Below are 18,250 nucleotides of genomic sequence, written 5' to 3'. Positions count from 1 at the left end.
TATTTTTTGTGTGATTATTTTCCCCCCTCTCACAGTGAACATAGTCAAGGATAGAATTAGTTTTTTAGAGAATGTGAATTTGTGAGATACACTATTAGTGAAGCAGTTACTGTTGCCATATATTTACCAAAAAAGTTGATACATCTCATCTTCCCATATTGAAGCCTAATTTTATTGAATGGCTTATTTCTTAGGTATTTCTGATAGTGTTGGTGGAGTTGATGCCTAGTTTCCTAGCTGTTTACTATTGCTTGGAAACTTTACCTTCCTAGGGACTGGTTAAGAAATTTGCTCTTACAAATTTTGGAAAGTCAGTATTTTTAACCTAAAAAAGCAGACCAGAGTTGCTGGTCCCCGGTAGATAGAGTTAACATATTCTTTGCTGAATACTGCTTTAAAACCGCTACTGGATGCCTGGAGCAGCCGTTTGAGGACCCTGAAAAGTAAATACGGGCAGTTCTGATTGCATGGTTTGGCTGTGCGTGAGTTCCATTACCCCAGTTTGTTCAAATAACACCAGTCCCTAAACACCACAGTTTGAATTTCAGTTAACAAAGTTTATTAACTGTGAGTAACTGCGAAAAGTTCAAACTTTGCTTCTAGTTCTTCAGTTCACATATTACTATGTAAATAGCAGATCACTGCTTTTGAAGTCTGTTGCTGATTGGTCGTAGGTAATAAAACACACGGTTGTGTTACTTCCTTGTCTTCTAATGATAAACCAGTTTGCCATTTTACAAGAACAACAAATAATAAAGGGATTGGCTAACAGTGCAACAATGAGATGGAAAGTGATCATGCTGGGAGTGAAAGTTGAATCATATTATGGAGGAGTTATATGTGGAATTATAAAGACATGACTGAGAGTGGGAATATTGACGCTGCTGCTACTCAAGGGTCCCTCGATTGCCTACAACTGCCATAACAAACACTACCTTATACTGAGCAAACTAATCTTCCTAGGCATTATTCTAATTATTTTACGTACATTGTCTTATTGTATCCTCTAACGAAAGTATGCTAGAGTTATTATCTGATATGGTGTGAAATATATGGATAGGAGCAGAAGCAGCATAGCTGAGGAAATCACTGCTAGGCTTCCCTCTGGACTTTCTGAATCATGTGTTTTTTTGTTTGTTTGTTTGTTTGTTTGTTTTTGTTTTTAACCAATCACACCTCTTATTTGGAGAACCCATTGGTGCCTGGATGATCTCCTTTCATAGACTTGGTTTGCAATATAGTTAGTCCTTTTGAGTTATACACTCTTTTCCAGTTCATTAAACTTGCCTTCTATTTTTGTCTCTAATTAGAGTTCTCCTCCTCCTCCTCCTCCTCCTCCTCCTCCTCCTCCTCCTTCTTTTTAAAGTTTAAAGGCACAGAGAGAGGGGGAGAGAGAGAATCCTGAGCAGGCTCCTCATTGATAGCGTGGAGCCCGATGTGGGGCTCAAACTCAGGAACCGTGAGATCATGATCTGAGCTGAAATCTAGAGTTGGACGTTTAACTGAGTGAGCGACCCAGGAGCCCCTCTGATTAGAGTTTTTCCAAATAGAGTCTTCACAGAGCTTACAGAGCTCTATGAGAATTTTAAAGTTTGATATTTTTATTTTAATGGTAATCTAAAAGCTTATGTTTTACAAAATTTCATTTATTTACTAGTTGGCAAAATAATGAGTTGGTTTCCTACTCAAAAGTAGTGACCAAGGACTTTTTTTCTCTTTGAGGATTATCAACTCACATATTTATGAGTATTTGAAGAGTTTGAATCCATTGTAGTTCATATTTCTATTGATGCTCAAATTATTTCATCATTTCCTAGAGGGAGATCTCTTGACTTCTGAGTTTGAAGGCATGTCTTGACAATTTGGATAAACTACCTTATAATTGCCCTTCAGTTTCAGCGACCAAGTTTCATTTGTATTTATCCCAGTACATAGTAGTAATGCTTCAATTATTTTATTCTAACATCAAATGAAAGGAGATAAGCGAATAGACTTAAAATGTAAGTAATACATTTATGTCAAGTTGAGGTGAAAAAAATGCGCCATAACATGTTCTGGGATGCGGGGCTTATAAGTATTTCAGATAGGGGAAATTGGGTGAAAATGGAGGCATCGCTTGGTATGTATAGAGATAGTGATGCTAAACTCTTAGAACCTGTACCATTGGAGTCTGTACCATAGTCTTGTGGGGAGTGTTACTTAGTTTCAGCAAAAAGACATCATCCATCATAGTAAATCTTAAATGAGTTTTACTAGTATTTTTTTTTTTTTGTTTAGTGTTTTTTGTTTTGTTTTGTTTTTTGTTGCTTTGTTTTGTTTTTTCATTTAATTTCAAGTTGGGCCTGCTTTTTGCATCTAGTTAAGGGTTAAAATCCTAAAGAATATGGAACAACTTTCATAATATCATTATCTCTTTATCTCTTTGTTTTTGTGTTTTAAGAGTTATTGGCTTCATACATCATGATTAGATTTTGTGCAGTATCTCTTGTGTTACTCCTACTTGAAATGTAGATTTTAATTCTATTACATTTTTAGTTTTGTATCTTAGGATCTGTTTTTGCCATATTTGTAGGAGTAATTAAAAAATGTTTACCTTTTACCATTTACATTATAGTTCTTGTTTTTTTATATATCAGCCTGTTTATCTGTTCAGTGGCTTATGATATCTTTTTAGAGTTTTAAAATGAGGTTGCCAAATAATTGGTCTAATAACCTTTTATAAATTTCCAACATTTGTTATTACTTCTAGATTTTAGGGTAATGTATCATTTGTCTTATTCTGTACTATTTTCCATATGGTTCCATGGTGGGGTTTTGTTTTTGTTACTAGGAAGTGTGTGTGTGTGTGTGTGTGTGTGTGTGTGTGTGTGTGTGTGTGAATGTGTGTATAAATTCATTTTATTCATCAGCTTTTAGTTACAGCTTAGGATTTGTTAGCAAATAAACCCACATAAAAAGGATGCTGGCAAGTTCTCCTTCTGGCATCAGTAGATAAGATTATTTGGGATCAACTCTCCTATTTGGAACAGTTAGAAAAGCAAAAAAAAAAAAAAAAAAGAGGCGGGCACCTGGGTGGCTCAGTTAGTTGAGCATCTGACTCTTGATCTCGGCTCAGGTCATGATTCCAGGGTCATGGGATTGAGCCCCATGTCAGGCTCTGCGCTGAGCATGGAGTCTGCTTAAGATTCTCTCCTTCTCTCCCTCCCTCCCCCTCTGCCCATCTGCCTTGCTCATGTGCTTGCTCTGTCTCTTCTATAATACCAAAAATGAAGTAAAAAATAATACTGTGACTGTGAATCTAGCAGAGAACAACCAAGGCTGTGGGGAACTTTATAGTCTAGGTCTGGTAAAGCTCTGGCAAAAATGGAAGTCTAGAAGGAGTCCTGCATCTGGGACTCTTCTCTTAAGTTAGTAGCTGATTTCAAAAGAGATTGCTTAGAAGCAGAGAGGGTAGGATGAAAGCTATCAATAGACTGAAGAGGCCGGGGAGACCAAAACTAGAATTTAGGAATCTTCCAGCTTTCATTTGAGACCCGAAAGAGTGATAGTGTAGGAAAAATGATGAGGTGAAAATGAGAGAAGAGATGAACTGAAAAATAGACCAGCCCTGGTGGGAGCAGAAGCCCAGTTTTCAGTCATCTTGGTTCCTAACTAGATTAAGGTGGTTTCGGTTTCCTGGTGATTCTAGCCTGAGTTTGTCCTAGAAGAAAAACCAAATCTCTTCTGAAGGAAGATGTCATCATCTAGAGTTTCAAATAATCTCCACAATTTTTCATATACAATGTCTATGACATGATAATCAGGCATAAGAAAATACAAGAGGTGACTGAAAATCAAGGGAAAAAACAGACAATAGAAACATACATGCTAATATTAAAAAAAAAAATCTGATTAACCTGTTCAAGAAATTAAAAGACAAGATTGAGGATTTTGACAAAGAATTGGAAACCCCAAAAAAAGAACCAAATGAAAATTACAGAAACTGAAAAATATAACTAAAATACCAAATAAATAAAAACCAATCCTGTTAAGTATAGGTTAAATAGCTGTTTTTTACCAAAAAATGGCTGGAATTGATCCATGAATTCAGCAAAGTCGCAGTATATAAAATCAATGCACAGAAATCAGCTGCATTCCTATACACCAATAATGAAACAACAGAAAGAGAAATCAAGGAATAGATCCCATTTACAATTGAATTGGAAGATAGGCCAGCATAAGGTATCCAAAAAGAAAAATGGATGAATGAAAGAACCAAATAATTCAGAAAACGATGACATATGGGATTTGGTAAAAAGATAGCTTGAATATATCTCAATTTTCAGAAGGAGAGGGAGGAGAGAAAGGGGCAGAAACAGTATTTGAAGAGATGATGGCTGAGAATTTGTAACAGGGAAGATACCGAGGTACAGGTTCCATGATCTCTATGGGTCAAAGATGGGATAACTACAAGTAAAGCTTCACATTGTCATATCACAGTAAAGACATTAACAATCATAGTCAAACAGAAAATCTTAATAACTAGAGCTTAAAAGGGCAGACAACTCACAAAAAGAGCAGTAATAAGAAACAGCAGCTGACTTTGCTTCTAAAAGGATAACAACATCAGGCTTCACTTGAAAAATGTGAATAATAAAGATAAACAAGAAAAAGTTAATAGAGCTGGTTCTGTCACTAACTTGTGTGATCTAAAGTCATTTTACATTTCCAGTCCATTTTTCATGTTATAGTTTAGATTTGAGCTTCTTAACATGGTTTTATTTTATTTGGAGCTTACCCTAGGTTATTGATACACTGTTTTGTGTTCACTGTGTAAATACTTTGGTCTACTTACATGTTAGATTTAATGTTACTTATGTATAAATTACTCTCAAGGTCGACCTTGTTTTCCTGGGCCTCATCTGTTTATTTCTCTGGATTAATAGGCTGGGTTCTATAGCTAGTGAATGCACAGGCAGGGTGGTTTGGGTATGTAGATCCCAATTTAGAGAAGTAGGGGGAAAATTAGCCTCCCCCCCCCCCCCCCGAAATGAGAACATTAGAGGTACATTCTTGAAATTTTATTTCTTTTAATCCAGAATTTTAACCTTGGTTTTCTAGCAGAGCTAAAGCCAGATAACCAAAAATGAAAGGGTTTGCTCATTTGTGATTCATATTCTTGTGTTTCATCTTGTGCTTTCCCTTCAATGGAGGCTACCTTTTTTTCTGCACAGTTCCCCAAGGAAACAACTCGTTTTCTTCATAAGTGATGTTCTACTCTTTAATTCTGGCTGAATTTAGGAAACCCTCTCCTCTCAATCAGTTTTTTTGACATTCTCTTTAAAGAGTTATGGGTGACTTGTTCTATGGATCAGTTCATTATTAATATTATGTTTTATTTATCCTTGGATAGGATGCCTAGACTTTCAGGTTCTGAATTCCTAGAAATTCAGGGTATGTGGATTTTCTTCAGCTTTAATCTCTGTTCCCTTGGGTTTCATTTGAAACCTCTTTTCAGGTCTGTAGCTGGGTACGGCTCTGGACATTATTCTTTGTATTTGGTGTCTTTTTATTTAATACAGCCTTTTAGGTCTAAAAGATGTTTTCTTATAACCCCTGTTGGCTGACTCCCTAATAATCTGAAGAGAGCATTTGGACAACTGTAATCCCTAGTATGTATTAACAATTTGACATCTGACCACATAGTTTTCTGGGATTTGAAGTCTTTGAATCAAGAATTTAAAAAATGTTCTGATACACAATTGGACAGTGCACATGATTTTAATAGAAGCAGTCACTCTAAGAGCTGGTCAGTTTCCTGTTTGTTACAGATCTGGGGCTTCTAAAGGAATGTTTACAAGAGAGGAAGACTCTCCTTTCAGACACATTGGCCTTCTTACGTTTCTAAGCATGGGTGGCACATACATTAAACATTTTATCTGGAGACATCTCTTTCACATTCTGCTAATAGAAAGATGGAATAGGTAGCAACAGATGTTATTTAAAACCAGATGTTAGAATTGGTTCTAGAATATTTATGTTTACTATGTTTCTATTTCCTAACATAACTTACTTCAAATTTTTTTCGGATATAAAGTCTCTTTGGAAAGTCAGATTTTTCTGAAATAGCTTTAAAAATCTCTTGTCTGTTTGTATTTGGAGTTGCTTAAAGAGAATAAATTTTCCTTCACTATATTCTTTAATTTAGTTAAAAGAAAGCTTGGAACAATCAATAGGCCAATTGCGGAGTCAGCGTTTATTGAGAAACTCAGGAGGGAGAAGTATTTCTGTTACAAGTCTGAGTGCAAGTGACCTCGATGGTGGCACTGTGACAGGTAAACTCTTCAGAGATGTTTTGAAGCCCCCCCCCTTTTTGTTTTGTTTTGTTTTGTTTTGTTTTGTTTTACAGATATTCCTGAAGTACATATTGAATGCATTTAATCTTTAGAGAAATAGAACCCATACATAAAATCATAAAATGATGTTTAGAAGATGCAGTCGTCAGTTATTTTATGGTGCCTAATTTGAAGTGTGTTCAGTGAGACTTTGTTACTCTATTACTTTTGTTCTCAGACTCCGTAGACCACAGAGGGTTTTACCTGACAAAACTTGAATTTAATTGTCTGCTTCTAATCAAAAGCAACACACAAATAGGATTTACTGTGTGTTATACTTTCTCGATTAGAAGTCTTGTCCCAGCTTCACAGTTTTTCAAAGTCTGATTAAGAAATATCCTATGACACTTGTTAAAAACAGGTGAATTTTATCTTTGGTGTGCAGCTAGATTTCAATGGCTAGATTAAAGCTGATAACACTTGGTTTGCCTGTAGTTAATCCTACTTAATAACTTTCCTACAGCACTGAGATCACATATGAATAGAAAAGTATGCAGTGAAGAGAGGTGATTTAGATAGAAGTGAATATTAGCAACTTGCATTGTTAATAATGCTATTGATCATGATAATAAGGATTAAAAATTGGACACAACCAGCTAATCTTTTTTATGTAGTTTTTATTGATTTTTAAACTATGTTCAGATTTTAGATTACTTTGTTGGAAAAATTCTGTTTTATTGGTATTAAGTTATGTTTTAGAGAGAGAAGTTATTTTTATTTTCCAATTTATTATTTTTAAAAGAATATATTGCTTATTTGAAAAGTATAGCAAATTAGAACTTTTGATATTTTCTATTTCTGTGTTATTTCTGTTGCTCATTTTATCTGCTTTAAGAACAAGATGAGTGCCACTTTGTGGCTTTAGCAAGATACTTGGGATATAGTCTGGGTTAGGGCGTGTGTATATATCCATGACTGATGTATATTTTCTGAGCAAAATTTTACACGTTTCTTCTCCTACATGTTTTTATTCTCTCCTTTTTGTTTCATCTCTAAAGAGAGCTACCGTTTTCCACCTACCTCACCTCTCAAGGACTATGGGGATCATCAGGGGAGTAAACGAATTAGGTCCAGAACTGGTGTCCGATTTGTTCGGGAGACTGACGACATGGGCCAGGTACTTTGTACTAGTCTGTAATCTGCTTTTATCTTTTTTTTTTTTTCTTTTCTTTTTAAACCAAGTAAACTATCTTATTTTCAGTGTACTAATTATCATTTATTTTGTACTTTGTTCTGGAGGATTATGTTTTGTAGAATATTTAAAAATGAGTTTAGTTTTGGACAATGTTTTATTTCCTTGTTCAGGTGGCTCATTCTTCGGTAAGCCCTGCTAAGTCAGCTACTTTCTATTTTGCTAATTTTGGTTTAGTGTAAACAAGTTAGTCCTTGTGTGGTTAACCTATTGATTTTTTTCATTGGTATTTTTCTGATTGTTGAATCATTGGTGGAGTTACTTAATTAGAAGCAAGAAATTTCATACTCTTTCCATGTATTTCATGTATTCAGTAAAGATTTTGGAAGTATTCATTCTAAGGACATATATCTTTTTCTGCTTCTTTAAGCTTCCATACAAGAGCCGAAAAAATGTTTCTTGTTGCTTTGTGTAGCTAAATTAATTAGACAAAAGCTAGAGGATGTTGCTGACTTTGAGGTTTTTGTTTTGGTGGTTTCAGGAATGCAGCCTCAGAGCTTGTCAGGATACTCACCTGTAGCTTTTGCTTGTTACAGATTAAGATAGAGATAACAGAACCAAGTGCATGAGATGTCCCCTTGTAGAAACTTTTCCTTTACTGTGTGGGTTTTGGTTTTTTTTTGGTAGGTGCAACTTACTAGCGTGTATTGTATGATTAAGCCTAGAGCAGAGAACAATATCCTAACGTTGTTCATTTACTTTTCCATTCTGTATATTTAGTGCCATTGTTCTGGGACAGTGCTTGTGCTTGGGAATAGAGATAAGCAAAGACCTTGTGTTTTTGTGGAGTTTGTAATCTAAGGGGAGGGGCTAGATATTAAATAAGTACACAGATGCATCCATAATTGTGAGCTGAGATGCATACTAAACAGTAAGCATAGGGTCAGGGGAGGCTTCTTGAAGAAAGGCTGAGCTGAAATCTGAAAGTTGAGTGAGTCATTTTGGGTAGAACAAATACCTTGATAGGAAGGAAGCTAACACCTAGGGCAACTTAAAGCCCATGTGGCTGAAGAAGTATGAAGGACCAAGACTATGCATAGTTTTTGTAAGGGGATAACAATTATTTTGAAAAGATCATAACACCTCTCATGTAGAAAATGAAATCAGTGTGGGCAATCCAGTTAAGAGGATATTGTTGTGTTGTGGGTGTGAGATGGTGGTTACTTGGATTAGGATAAATGGAGTTGGAGAGAAGGTAGGGTAGACTTAAAAGCTATTTGGTGGGTAAAATGAAAGGTCTTGAAGATCAGATGACCATTTGGGGAGGGGGAGAATGATTGTAAAGGAGGGGTCAAGGATGAGTCCTAGGATTCTGGTTTGCAAAACTGGAAAATCATCGCAAAACCTAAGTGAATGGTCTGCTCTTCATCCACTGTATTATCTCCACTCCTTTTTAATTGTTCTTCCTTATTTTAAGTCTCTTTTCTTAAGATGAACTTTAGCTACATGTGATAGTGTACTTTCTTATTTATTAAAAAAATTAAGTTTGTTTATTTTGAGAGAGCAAGTGGGGTAGGGGCAGAGAGAGAGACAGGGGAGAGAGAGAATCCCAAGCACTGATGGTGCAGAGCCTGATGCAAGGCTCAAACTCACATACTGTGAGATCTTGACCTGAGTTGAAATCAAGAGTTGGATGCTTAACCAACTGAGCCACTCAGGCGCCCAGACAGTGTGTTTTCCGTAATGTTCTGCACATCATTTGTCATTTGTTTGCATGTCTGTATCCCATGTTAAATTCTGAACCCCTTATTTCCTACCACAGTTGCTGGCACTGATTAGTTGCTCAATGTACATTTGTTGAAATGGATTGATTTGTTGTTTCTGCAAATCTCTATAACTTAAATTTTTTTTTTATTGTAAATTATAGTATACAGATACATATATGGTATACATATTTACAATTAAAAGTACAATAATGTAAATGAAAATCTATGTAACCACCATCCAGGCCAAGAATCCAAGCATTATTATACCCCTAAAGCCTCTTTTGCACTTCCCCTTTCCCCAGGGCTATCAACTATCCTGACTTTTATAATAACCATTCTCTTGCTTAAAAAAAAAAAAAAAATTATAATACATACATCTTGTTTAGTATTCCCTGTGTGTAAACTTTATACAAATAGAATAATACTGTATATCTTCTTCTGCTTTTTTTCAATTGATGTTATGTTTTTGACATTATAACCTTACTAATGTGTACTTAGGTTTGATCATTTCATTTTTATTGCTGTGTTATACTCCACTGGGAGAACATATCACAATTTATATATGTTCCGTTCTTAATGGACTTTGTGTTTGTTTTCAGCGTTTTCATTGTGAACAGTGCTGCTCCAAACATTCTTGTACATGGTTCCTGGTGCATGTGGGCAAGAGTTTCTCTGCAGCATGGGTTGGCATACGATGGCATGTGGTCCAGTTGAATAGGGTTCTTTTGTAATACCGCCACCCATGCTCCTTTGTTTATGGCTACTTCTGTGCTTAAATGACAGTGTTGACTAATTTTGACAGTTTATATATCCTGAAAGCCTGAAATATTTACTATTGTACCCTTTACAGGAAAAGTTTACCGACCTCTTTTTTTGAGGGGGGAAGGGGTATCTAAAAGGACTGGAATTAGTGTACTATAGAGGATGTGATGGTTAATGTTATATATAACTTTTTAAAAGTTGCTTTTCTTTGGAAAAATGTTTCAGAATAGACATTTATTTTGTTTTATTAACATGAAATTTGGGCATTACAGCAAAAAGTAAGCTCTTCCTCTTCATGGAAGAATTAAACAGAATCCTAAATGGATAACTATGTTTTGCTTTTACTAGTTTCATGCTTTTCATCAGTCCCTCCGAGACCTCAGCAGTGAACAAGTTCGGCTTGGAGACGATTTCAATCGGGAATTTGCCAGAAGAAGCCGGTAAAAGCAGAATATGGTTTTTGTTGGAGGCATAAGTTATTAGAAGAACATAATAAGTTCTGTAATTGATATGTTTGCATGAATTCAAAAACAGTGCTGTTTTTATACCAGTATTTTAAAATTTATTAATAGAACAGTTTAAAATCCTTTGAATTTAGAATGTATTGTGACTCAGTGTTAGACAAATTAAATTCATATTTTTAAAAACATGTTAACTTACTGCACTGGAGTACTGCCATTATGGAGAGATACATTGTGAGACCTTAGCAAAGAGGTTGATTTGCAAGTAGTTGGAGAGAGACAGAGAGAGAAACAGAGATGGAGACCAGATCACCAACAGTGAAGCTTAAAAAAAAAAAAAAAAGCATAGTTTGGCATTTGTCAACATGAGCCATTGTAGAATCCAGTATTTTAGCTTTCAGTTGAAATCTTCAAAAGTAAGTAGTTTATATTTGCCAGCTCTGCAGTTTTGTCAATTTTATGTAGTGCCCAGCAAGTATCACTTTATTTAAAATTTCCTCACTGTCTTTTCATTTTCATCATTAGCAGTGACAGTTGGCCTTCATTTGGAGGCCATATTTTTACAGGAAACCAAAGTCTTTATCCTTCTCTAGAGTCAGTCTCTAGAGTGACTCTCCAGAGTTCTTCTCTAGAGCAGCGATGGGGGAACAACAAAGCTGAATTGAAATTTGTTTACCAAGTTCACTTGCTAACTCCCATTCCATCTAACAAAATCATTCCATACACCAGTTTTTTGTTGCTGTCTCAAAAAGGGTCAAAGCTATAAATGTTAAATATGTGATTATCAACTGTACTCTGTATAACTTACCTGCTTTTAAATGAGGAACATAGGAAATTTAGTAATAAGAATTAAAGTCCTTACTATTACTACTATTAGTAGTTAATATTATGGAACACTTACTTCTTGCCAGATTTAGATTTAATTCTTATAACAACCCTAATGAGGTAATCATCATTATTTTTTCCATTTTTTGGATGTGGAACAGGGTAGAGAGATGAAGTAATTCAGCTTGTTGGAGTTCAAATGGGGTATGTGGTAGAGTCAGGATTCAGGTAGAGGCATTACGGCCCCAGAGTGTCTGCTCTTTACCACTTACAGCACCCTGTGGTTCAAGATCATTTTCATATATAGCGGGTATGAATAAAGAAATTAAGTTCCTGAATTTTGAGCTGTATTATGGAGTTGTATTGTCATTCTTTTAAACCAGTATTTGTTAGTTAACTTAAAACTAGGTATTTATTTTTGACAAGTTGATAAAATAAGCAAAATGGTGTCAACATTCTAGTATAGTCTGTTCTTGGATTGCTTTATTGTGTAGCTTTTACACATCTGAAGAAAGGGTACAAATTAAGCACTAGGAACATGAATTTCAGGAATTTGTCCTGTTGGAAGACCCAGGAGAAATTGCAGGTTTGATTTCGTTAATTGGTTTCAGTGGTCATTTGGATGTGCAGTGGTAGACTGGGGATCTTCTGATCCATGAGCTGGTACCATCTGGTAATAGTTTGTGTGATCCAGAGGCATGTGTGAGGCAGAGAAACTTTATTTAAGCCAAACTAGAAGTCAAGTTTCTTGTGAAATTGGTGACTTAACTTTCTTGTGAATAGATGAGGAAGATATCCGGATCCAATTCTGCTTTACTTGTACCACAAATTCTTAATTTACGTTTATAAAAATACTGGGTAAGAGGTTGCTAGGTTAAATGTAGGTTTCTCTGTGATTCAGAAAGATTGATATTTAATGACTAATTTTTCATTTTTTTTGGTATTTATTGCAAAAGGTATATGAATAATGAATGTACTGGAAAGCAAGCTTTTAGAAAGCATTAATAAAGTTTAACTCAGAAGTCACTTTGGATGCCATGTGGAAAATTGATTTGAGAAGGGCAAGTTAGGAAACTATTGCATTAGCATGTGAGAGATGATTGCTTGACCATGATTCTGGCAAGGAGGAGATGGACACAGATATGTTTAAGACAGGTTTTTGGAGACTGAAGAAACAGGATATGGCAGTAGATTGGATATGGGGGGTAAAGAGAATAAACCAAGGATGACTCCCAGATGTCTGATTTGAGTGCCAGAAGACTGGTAGGGATATGCCAGGTCTAGAGGTTAAGAGTTTGGCCTTGGATATGTTAGGTGTGAGATATTTGTGAGACATCCAGATGTAATATATGCAGCTAGATGTTTACTCTGGAGCTTAAAGGAAAAGTCTGTTAGAGATACAAATTTAAGAGTGGTGAGCATACAGGAGTGGTATTTGAAAATGGGTAATATCTAGCAGCTTTATGGAGAGTATCAAGGACAGGGCTTAGTGCCAAAAAGTTCCAGTATTAGAAGTCTCATATACACAAAAGAGGTGGCTTGAGAAGGAACAGCTAGTGAGATGTGGGAAGTCCAGTGGTACAAAGAACCACAAAGCCAAGAAAGAGGTGCAAGTAAATTTTCAGAGATTTAAAGACTTAGAATATTTACCTTTAGGGTAACTTCTTTCTGAGTAAATTACCTAAGAACACATAAGTAAAGTAAAATGGTAACCAAGAAAAAGTAAGATACAGGTGATGAGAAATAATAAAACTAATCCAGAGATTTGGTGAAAGCAGTCCCCAGAATGGTAACCATGTAGCAAATCCAGGAAATATTCACTCTAAATTAGAGTAGGAAGTAGGTGTCCTTTGAGAAGAATGTAATCCACAAGAATGGAGTTGATTCTTAATAGGTGATTCTGTAAGAAGTCAGAGAAAAATATTAATAATGTGATACATAAGGGCCATATAAGGCCAAAAGATAATAAGAAACTCTAGACAAAACCAAAAGCACAAGACTGTTAACAATGTAGGTATGAAGCTGATGAAAATGGAAACATGATAGGACATAACCAAAAGCATCAATTCTTTATGATGGAATAGTTCATAAGAGGTATAAATATATTATGTAAGTTACATAGATAACCAGTAGAAAAACTAAAAATAGTAATGAATGTATCTGAAATTGGAGAGGGGTATCAGTGAACTAAATATTTCAAAACAGAGAGTTAATTGAAAGTGTCTAGAGATGAAAATGGCAGAGTTAACCAGCAAAAGAATGAAGCGTGGAAGTGGTTGAGCATGGGTGCCAGTGGCGAGTGGAACCAGAGTTAAGGAGGTGTGAGAGAAGACAGGCTTTGGTTTTATTTGTAATTCTTTCAGTGCTGTTTCATTATTTATCATGTATGTTATTAATCTGTTAGGAAAAAAGGTAATAGGGAGGTAAGTTGATGAGGACGGACTTTGTACAGCACACACTGATGTAATTTGGTTACGGATTGCTAGAGAGGATTTGAGATCACATTTAGTCCTCCCCCCATTTCCTTTCTTCTTAATTTAAAATGAGGCATATTGCAACCTACTTGTTTATTGAAGGTAATGGTCCAGTGTAGCGCTTGTTCTCAAAGTGTAATTCCCAGATCAGCACCATCAGCATCAACTTGGAATTTGTAGAAATGCACATTCTTGGATCCCATTGCAGATCTACTGATTCAGCAGTCTGTCTTAATAAGCCCTCCAGGTATTTCATATGTTTGCTAAGATTTAGGAACCACTGCAGTAGAATATTATGTAATAACATGTTGTATGTTTCACTGTCTGTGTATATTTTTTCAAACAGCCAACTTAAAATATTTTTTTTTTTTTGCCTAGGTCGGATGCTGAAACAAAAAGGGCTTTGGAAGAATTAGCTGAAAAACTTAACGAAGCCCAAAAGCAAGAAATGGTGAGAACTGTTTGTTTATAAAACAAATTTCATACACAGATGTTAGAGTGGTGGGCCTGGTTGTAATCGCGCTGAAGTTTAGTAGATCTTAACTTTTTGGATGATACACGCCATTTTATCTAAATTATGTTCTTGTACTTCTTATAAAGTGTTCATGAATTTGGGGTGTTTAAGATTAAAATATTTACAATGGTAATATATTAGAGATTGAATTATTATTTGTCTAATTTTTAGAGTTTCCTTATGAATATTCAAAAGATATTTTAAATTTCACTGACCCAGTGATTATATGGCTTTTCTTAAATGATGTTTTAGAAATACGGAATTTTTTGATAGGGACTCTGTAGCACCCCTCGTTAAGTATTTTCATTTCACTTAGGTGTGTAATCGGTTGCTGCAAAGACTCTTAATTCTCGAGTTTTATTTTCTCAAACTCAGATTGTTGAGAGTCGTCATTCAGGGGTTTCTTTTAATCAACCCACTGTTGTTGGTGGAATTGAAGTGAAAAATGAAGTACATACAGTGTCTGTTTCTTTGCATCATCAGTTGTTTGTTTTAGGAGAAAAAAAAATCAATAGAAATTGTCCTTAAACTTGGAAACTTATCAACTTAAGGAGCAATGTGTATTTATTCATATCCCATAGCACCTTTTGTTTTTTCAAGACCAGGAATGGTAGCAGAATTTTTTTCCTTAACATGTTTTATTCAAACGGAAAGTATATTAGCAGATATTTTTTTTCTGCAGTTTTTATTATGTTTATAGATCCTTACACAGATATGTCGAGTTTATTTTAGAATTTGAATTTCTTGCCTGCATATGCTAAGAGACGGATATACTCTGTTTTCAAAGAGATCAACTTAGTTACTCTTTTTGCAGTGAAATTTGCCCATTTCAAAAATTTGAGTAAACATCTGGCCATATGAAAAGTACATTCTTCTTGTGCTCTTGGTGCTGATTTCTTTGCGAAGCACCCCAGAGAGGTGAAGATATTATGTGTATCTTCTGTTGAAATAGACAAGATCTTCACAGTTAGTGTGTGATGATATGGCATTTGATGTGTGATCGGAATATGGGATATTTCTTTTTTTACATAAAGTCTTAGATTTTTCCAGGCATTACCAAGATTTAAATTGTGCCAGTCTAAAATACCTCAACTATCACACCTCAAAAAAAAAAAAAAAAAGTATTTTCTCATATTAACAGATTGGTGCCTTTCTTAGTTAATTGCAGTGGTTTACACAGCAAGAAATCTATGCCATTGTCTGATTTTCATACTGCCTAAACAGGAGTGGAATGCACACACTTTTAAGAATGTAGCTTCAAGATCCTCTGTAGCTTAATAAATGATCTTCTGGCTCTTCTCCTATATTCTAGAAAGGAACCCATCACCTGACAGTGGAACCTGCTGAAGCTTCATCTTTTTTTTTTTTTTTTTTTAATTTTTAATTTTCTAAATTTGGAGGTATAATTTACTTACAGAAAAGTACATATATTATTGTAAAACTCAATGAATTATTACAAGGTGAACAGGCCCATTTTAACCACCACCCAGATCTAGAAATAGAACATTACCACTGTGCAAGAAGCCTCCTCATTCTCCATCCCAGTCACTAATTTCTCCTTCTTTTTCAAAGATGACCACTCTTGTGACTTTTTAATACCATTGGTAAATTTTGCCTGTTTTAAATATTTTACATAAATGGAATTATACAGGGTGTGTTTTTTATGTCTGTTTTTTGCTAATCTTGCTAATCATATACTTGTAGTTTGTTCATTTTTATTGCTCTTTGACATTCCATTGTATGGATTTACCGCAACGTATTTTAACATTTTATGATGGATATTTGAATTAATTCAAATTTTGGGCTATTACAAAGAAGGCTGCCATGAATAATCTTATTTATTATTTTAGTGCACATGTATGTGCAGTTCTGTTAGTATGTAATGTGGAGTGCAATTTCTAGGTGCCTTCAAATTTAGTAGATACTGATAAACAGGTTTCCAAAGTGGTTATGTTAATTTACACTCCCACTAGCAATGTAGGAAAATTCAAGTTGCTTTTTATCCTTTCCAATATTTGGTATTATTAGTCTTTAAATAATAGCCATTATGATAGGTGTGCATAGTGTCTCATCATGGTTTTAATTTGCATTTTTATGATTACTAGATGATGAGCATTTTTTGCATTTTGTTTTTTCCAGAGTTTCCAATTTCTTACTGAATTGCCTAGTAATAATCTACTCCATTCTTGTGGTCATTGGCAATTTCTTTTTTGAAATACTGGTTCACTTCTTTTGTCCCCCTTTTTTTATTGGCTTCCTTGTATTTTTGTTATTGACTTGTGGGAGGTCTTTATATATTTTGTATATGAGCACAATGTCAGTTATATGTATTTCAGTGTTATCTCCAATAGTCTTCAGCCTCTCATTCTCTTAACTCTCCCTTCATGGGGTCTTCTGTTAAAATAATCTAGTTCAGTTTTCTATCTTTTCTTTTGTGGTTAGTTTTTTTTTTTTTTTAAATCTGTTTAAGAAATTGTTCCCTATCTTCAGAACATGAAAATATTTTCTTATGTAATGTTCTAGAAGCTTATTGTTTCAACTTTTACATAAAGACTTAGTATGTACTTGGAATTGGTAAGTTGTTCAAGGTGTGAAGTAGGGATCATACATTTTATATGAATATCTATTGATGCAGTTTCATTTATTTTTTATTTATTTATTATTATTTTTTTAAATTTTTGTTAAATTTATTTATTTTTGAGACAGAGACAGAGCATGAACGGGGGAGGGTCAGAGAGAGAGGGAGACACAGAATCTGAAACAGGCTCCAGGCTCTGAGCTGTCAGCACAGAGCCCGACGTGGGGCTTGAACTCGCGACCACAAGATCATGACCTGAGCCAAAGTCGGATGCTTAACTGACTGAGCCACCCAGGCGCCCCCAAGTTTCATTTATTGAAAGAATCAGCCCTTTGTTACTACTTTACAGTCCTGTCTTGGTCATACACCAAATGTTCACATTTGCAGGCTTCTGTTTCTGGACTTGTATTTGATCCTGTGGTTCATTTGTCTATTCCAGTGCCCATATCACATGGTCTTGATTACTGTTGCTTAATGATAAGTTGTGCTATAGTAGAGTTAGTCTTTTTTGTTTGTTTTTATTAAATATAATTTATTGTCAAGTTAGCTAACATACAGTGTATGTGGTGTGCTCTTGGCTTTGGGAGTATATTCCCATGATTCATCGCTTACATACAATACCCACTGCCTATCCCAACAAGTGCCCTCCTCAATGCCCATCACCCATTTCTCCCTCTTCCCTGCCCCTCCCATAAACTCTCAGTTTGTTCTCTGTATTTAAGAGTCTCTTATGGTTTGCCTCCCTCTCTCTTTGAAACTATTTTTTTCCCTTCCCTTCCCCTATGGTCTTCTAAGTTTCTCAAGTTCCATATGTGAGTGAAAACATATGATATCTGTCCTTGTCTGACTTATTTCACTTAGCATAATACCCTCCAGTTCTATTCATGTTGCAAATGTCAAGATTTCATTCTTTCTCATTGTCAAGTAGTAAGTAAACCATTGTATGTATAAACCATATCTTCTTTATCTGTAAGTTGATGGACATTTGGACTCTTTCCATTATTTGGCTATTGTGGAAACCAATGCTGTAAACATAGGGGTTCATGTACCCCTATGAATCAGCACTTGTGCACCCTTTGAATAAATTCCTAGTAGTGCCATTGCTGGGTTGTAGGATAATTCTGTTTTTAATTGAGGAACCTCTACACTGTTTTCCAGTGTGGCTGCACCAGTTTGCATTCCCTCCAACAGTGCAATTGGATTCCCATTTTTCCACATCCTTGCCAACATCCGTTGTATCCTGAGTTGTTAATTTTAGCCACTCTGATCAGTATTATGTGTTATCCCAATGTAGTTTTGATTTGTATTTCCTGATGATGAACAATGTTGAGCATCTTTTCATGTGTCAGCCATTTGGATGTCTT

The 18,250-nt window shown here is 35.2% G+C and overlaps 1 protein-coding gene across 15 annotated transcripts in view; it reads left to right on the top strand.

The window, feature by feature from the left end:
* The window catches only part of CEP128 (centrosomal protein 128), a 388,434-nt gene that overhangs the window by 25,537 nt on the left and 344,647 nt on the right, over positions 1 to 18,250 (top strand). For all 15 annotated transcript variants that reach the window (XR_006219018.1, XM_042990256.1, XM_042990257.1 and 12 more), the window contains 4 exons: positions 6,188 to 6,314; positions 7,373 to 7,491; positions 10,383 to 10,474; positions 14,173 to 14,245. Coding sequence is in view for 14 of the 15 variants with exons in the window: in XM_042990256.1 (XP_042846190.1) it covers positions 6,188 to 6,314; positions 7,373 to 7,491; positions 10,383 to 10,474; positions 14,173 to 14,245 (411 nt within the window). In the remaining variant the exon portion in view is untranslated. The remainder of the gene's footprint in view (positions 1 to 6,187; positions 6,315 to 7,372; positions 7,492 to 10,382; positions 10,475 to 14,172; positions 14,246 to 18,250) is intronic.

The sequence above is a fragment of the Panthera tigris genome, chromosome B3 (assembly GCF_018350195.1).
Source record: "Panthera tigris isolate Pti1 chromosome B3, P.tigris_Pti1_mat1.1, whole genome shotgun sequence".
Taxonomy (NCBI): Eukaryota; Metazoa; Chordata; class Mammalia; order Carnivora; family Felidae; genus Panthera; species Panthera tigris.
Note: the sequence above shows the minus strand (reverse complement) of the source record. Positions and strands in the feature narration are given on the sequence as shown.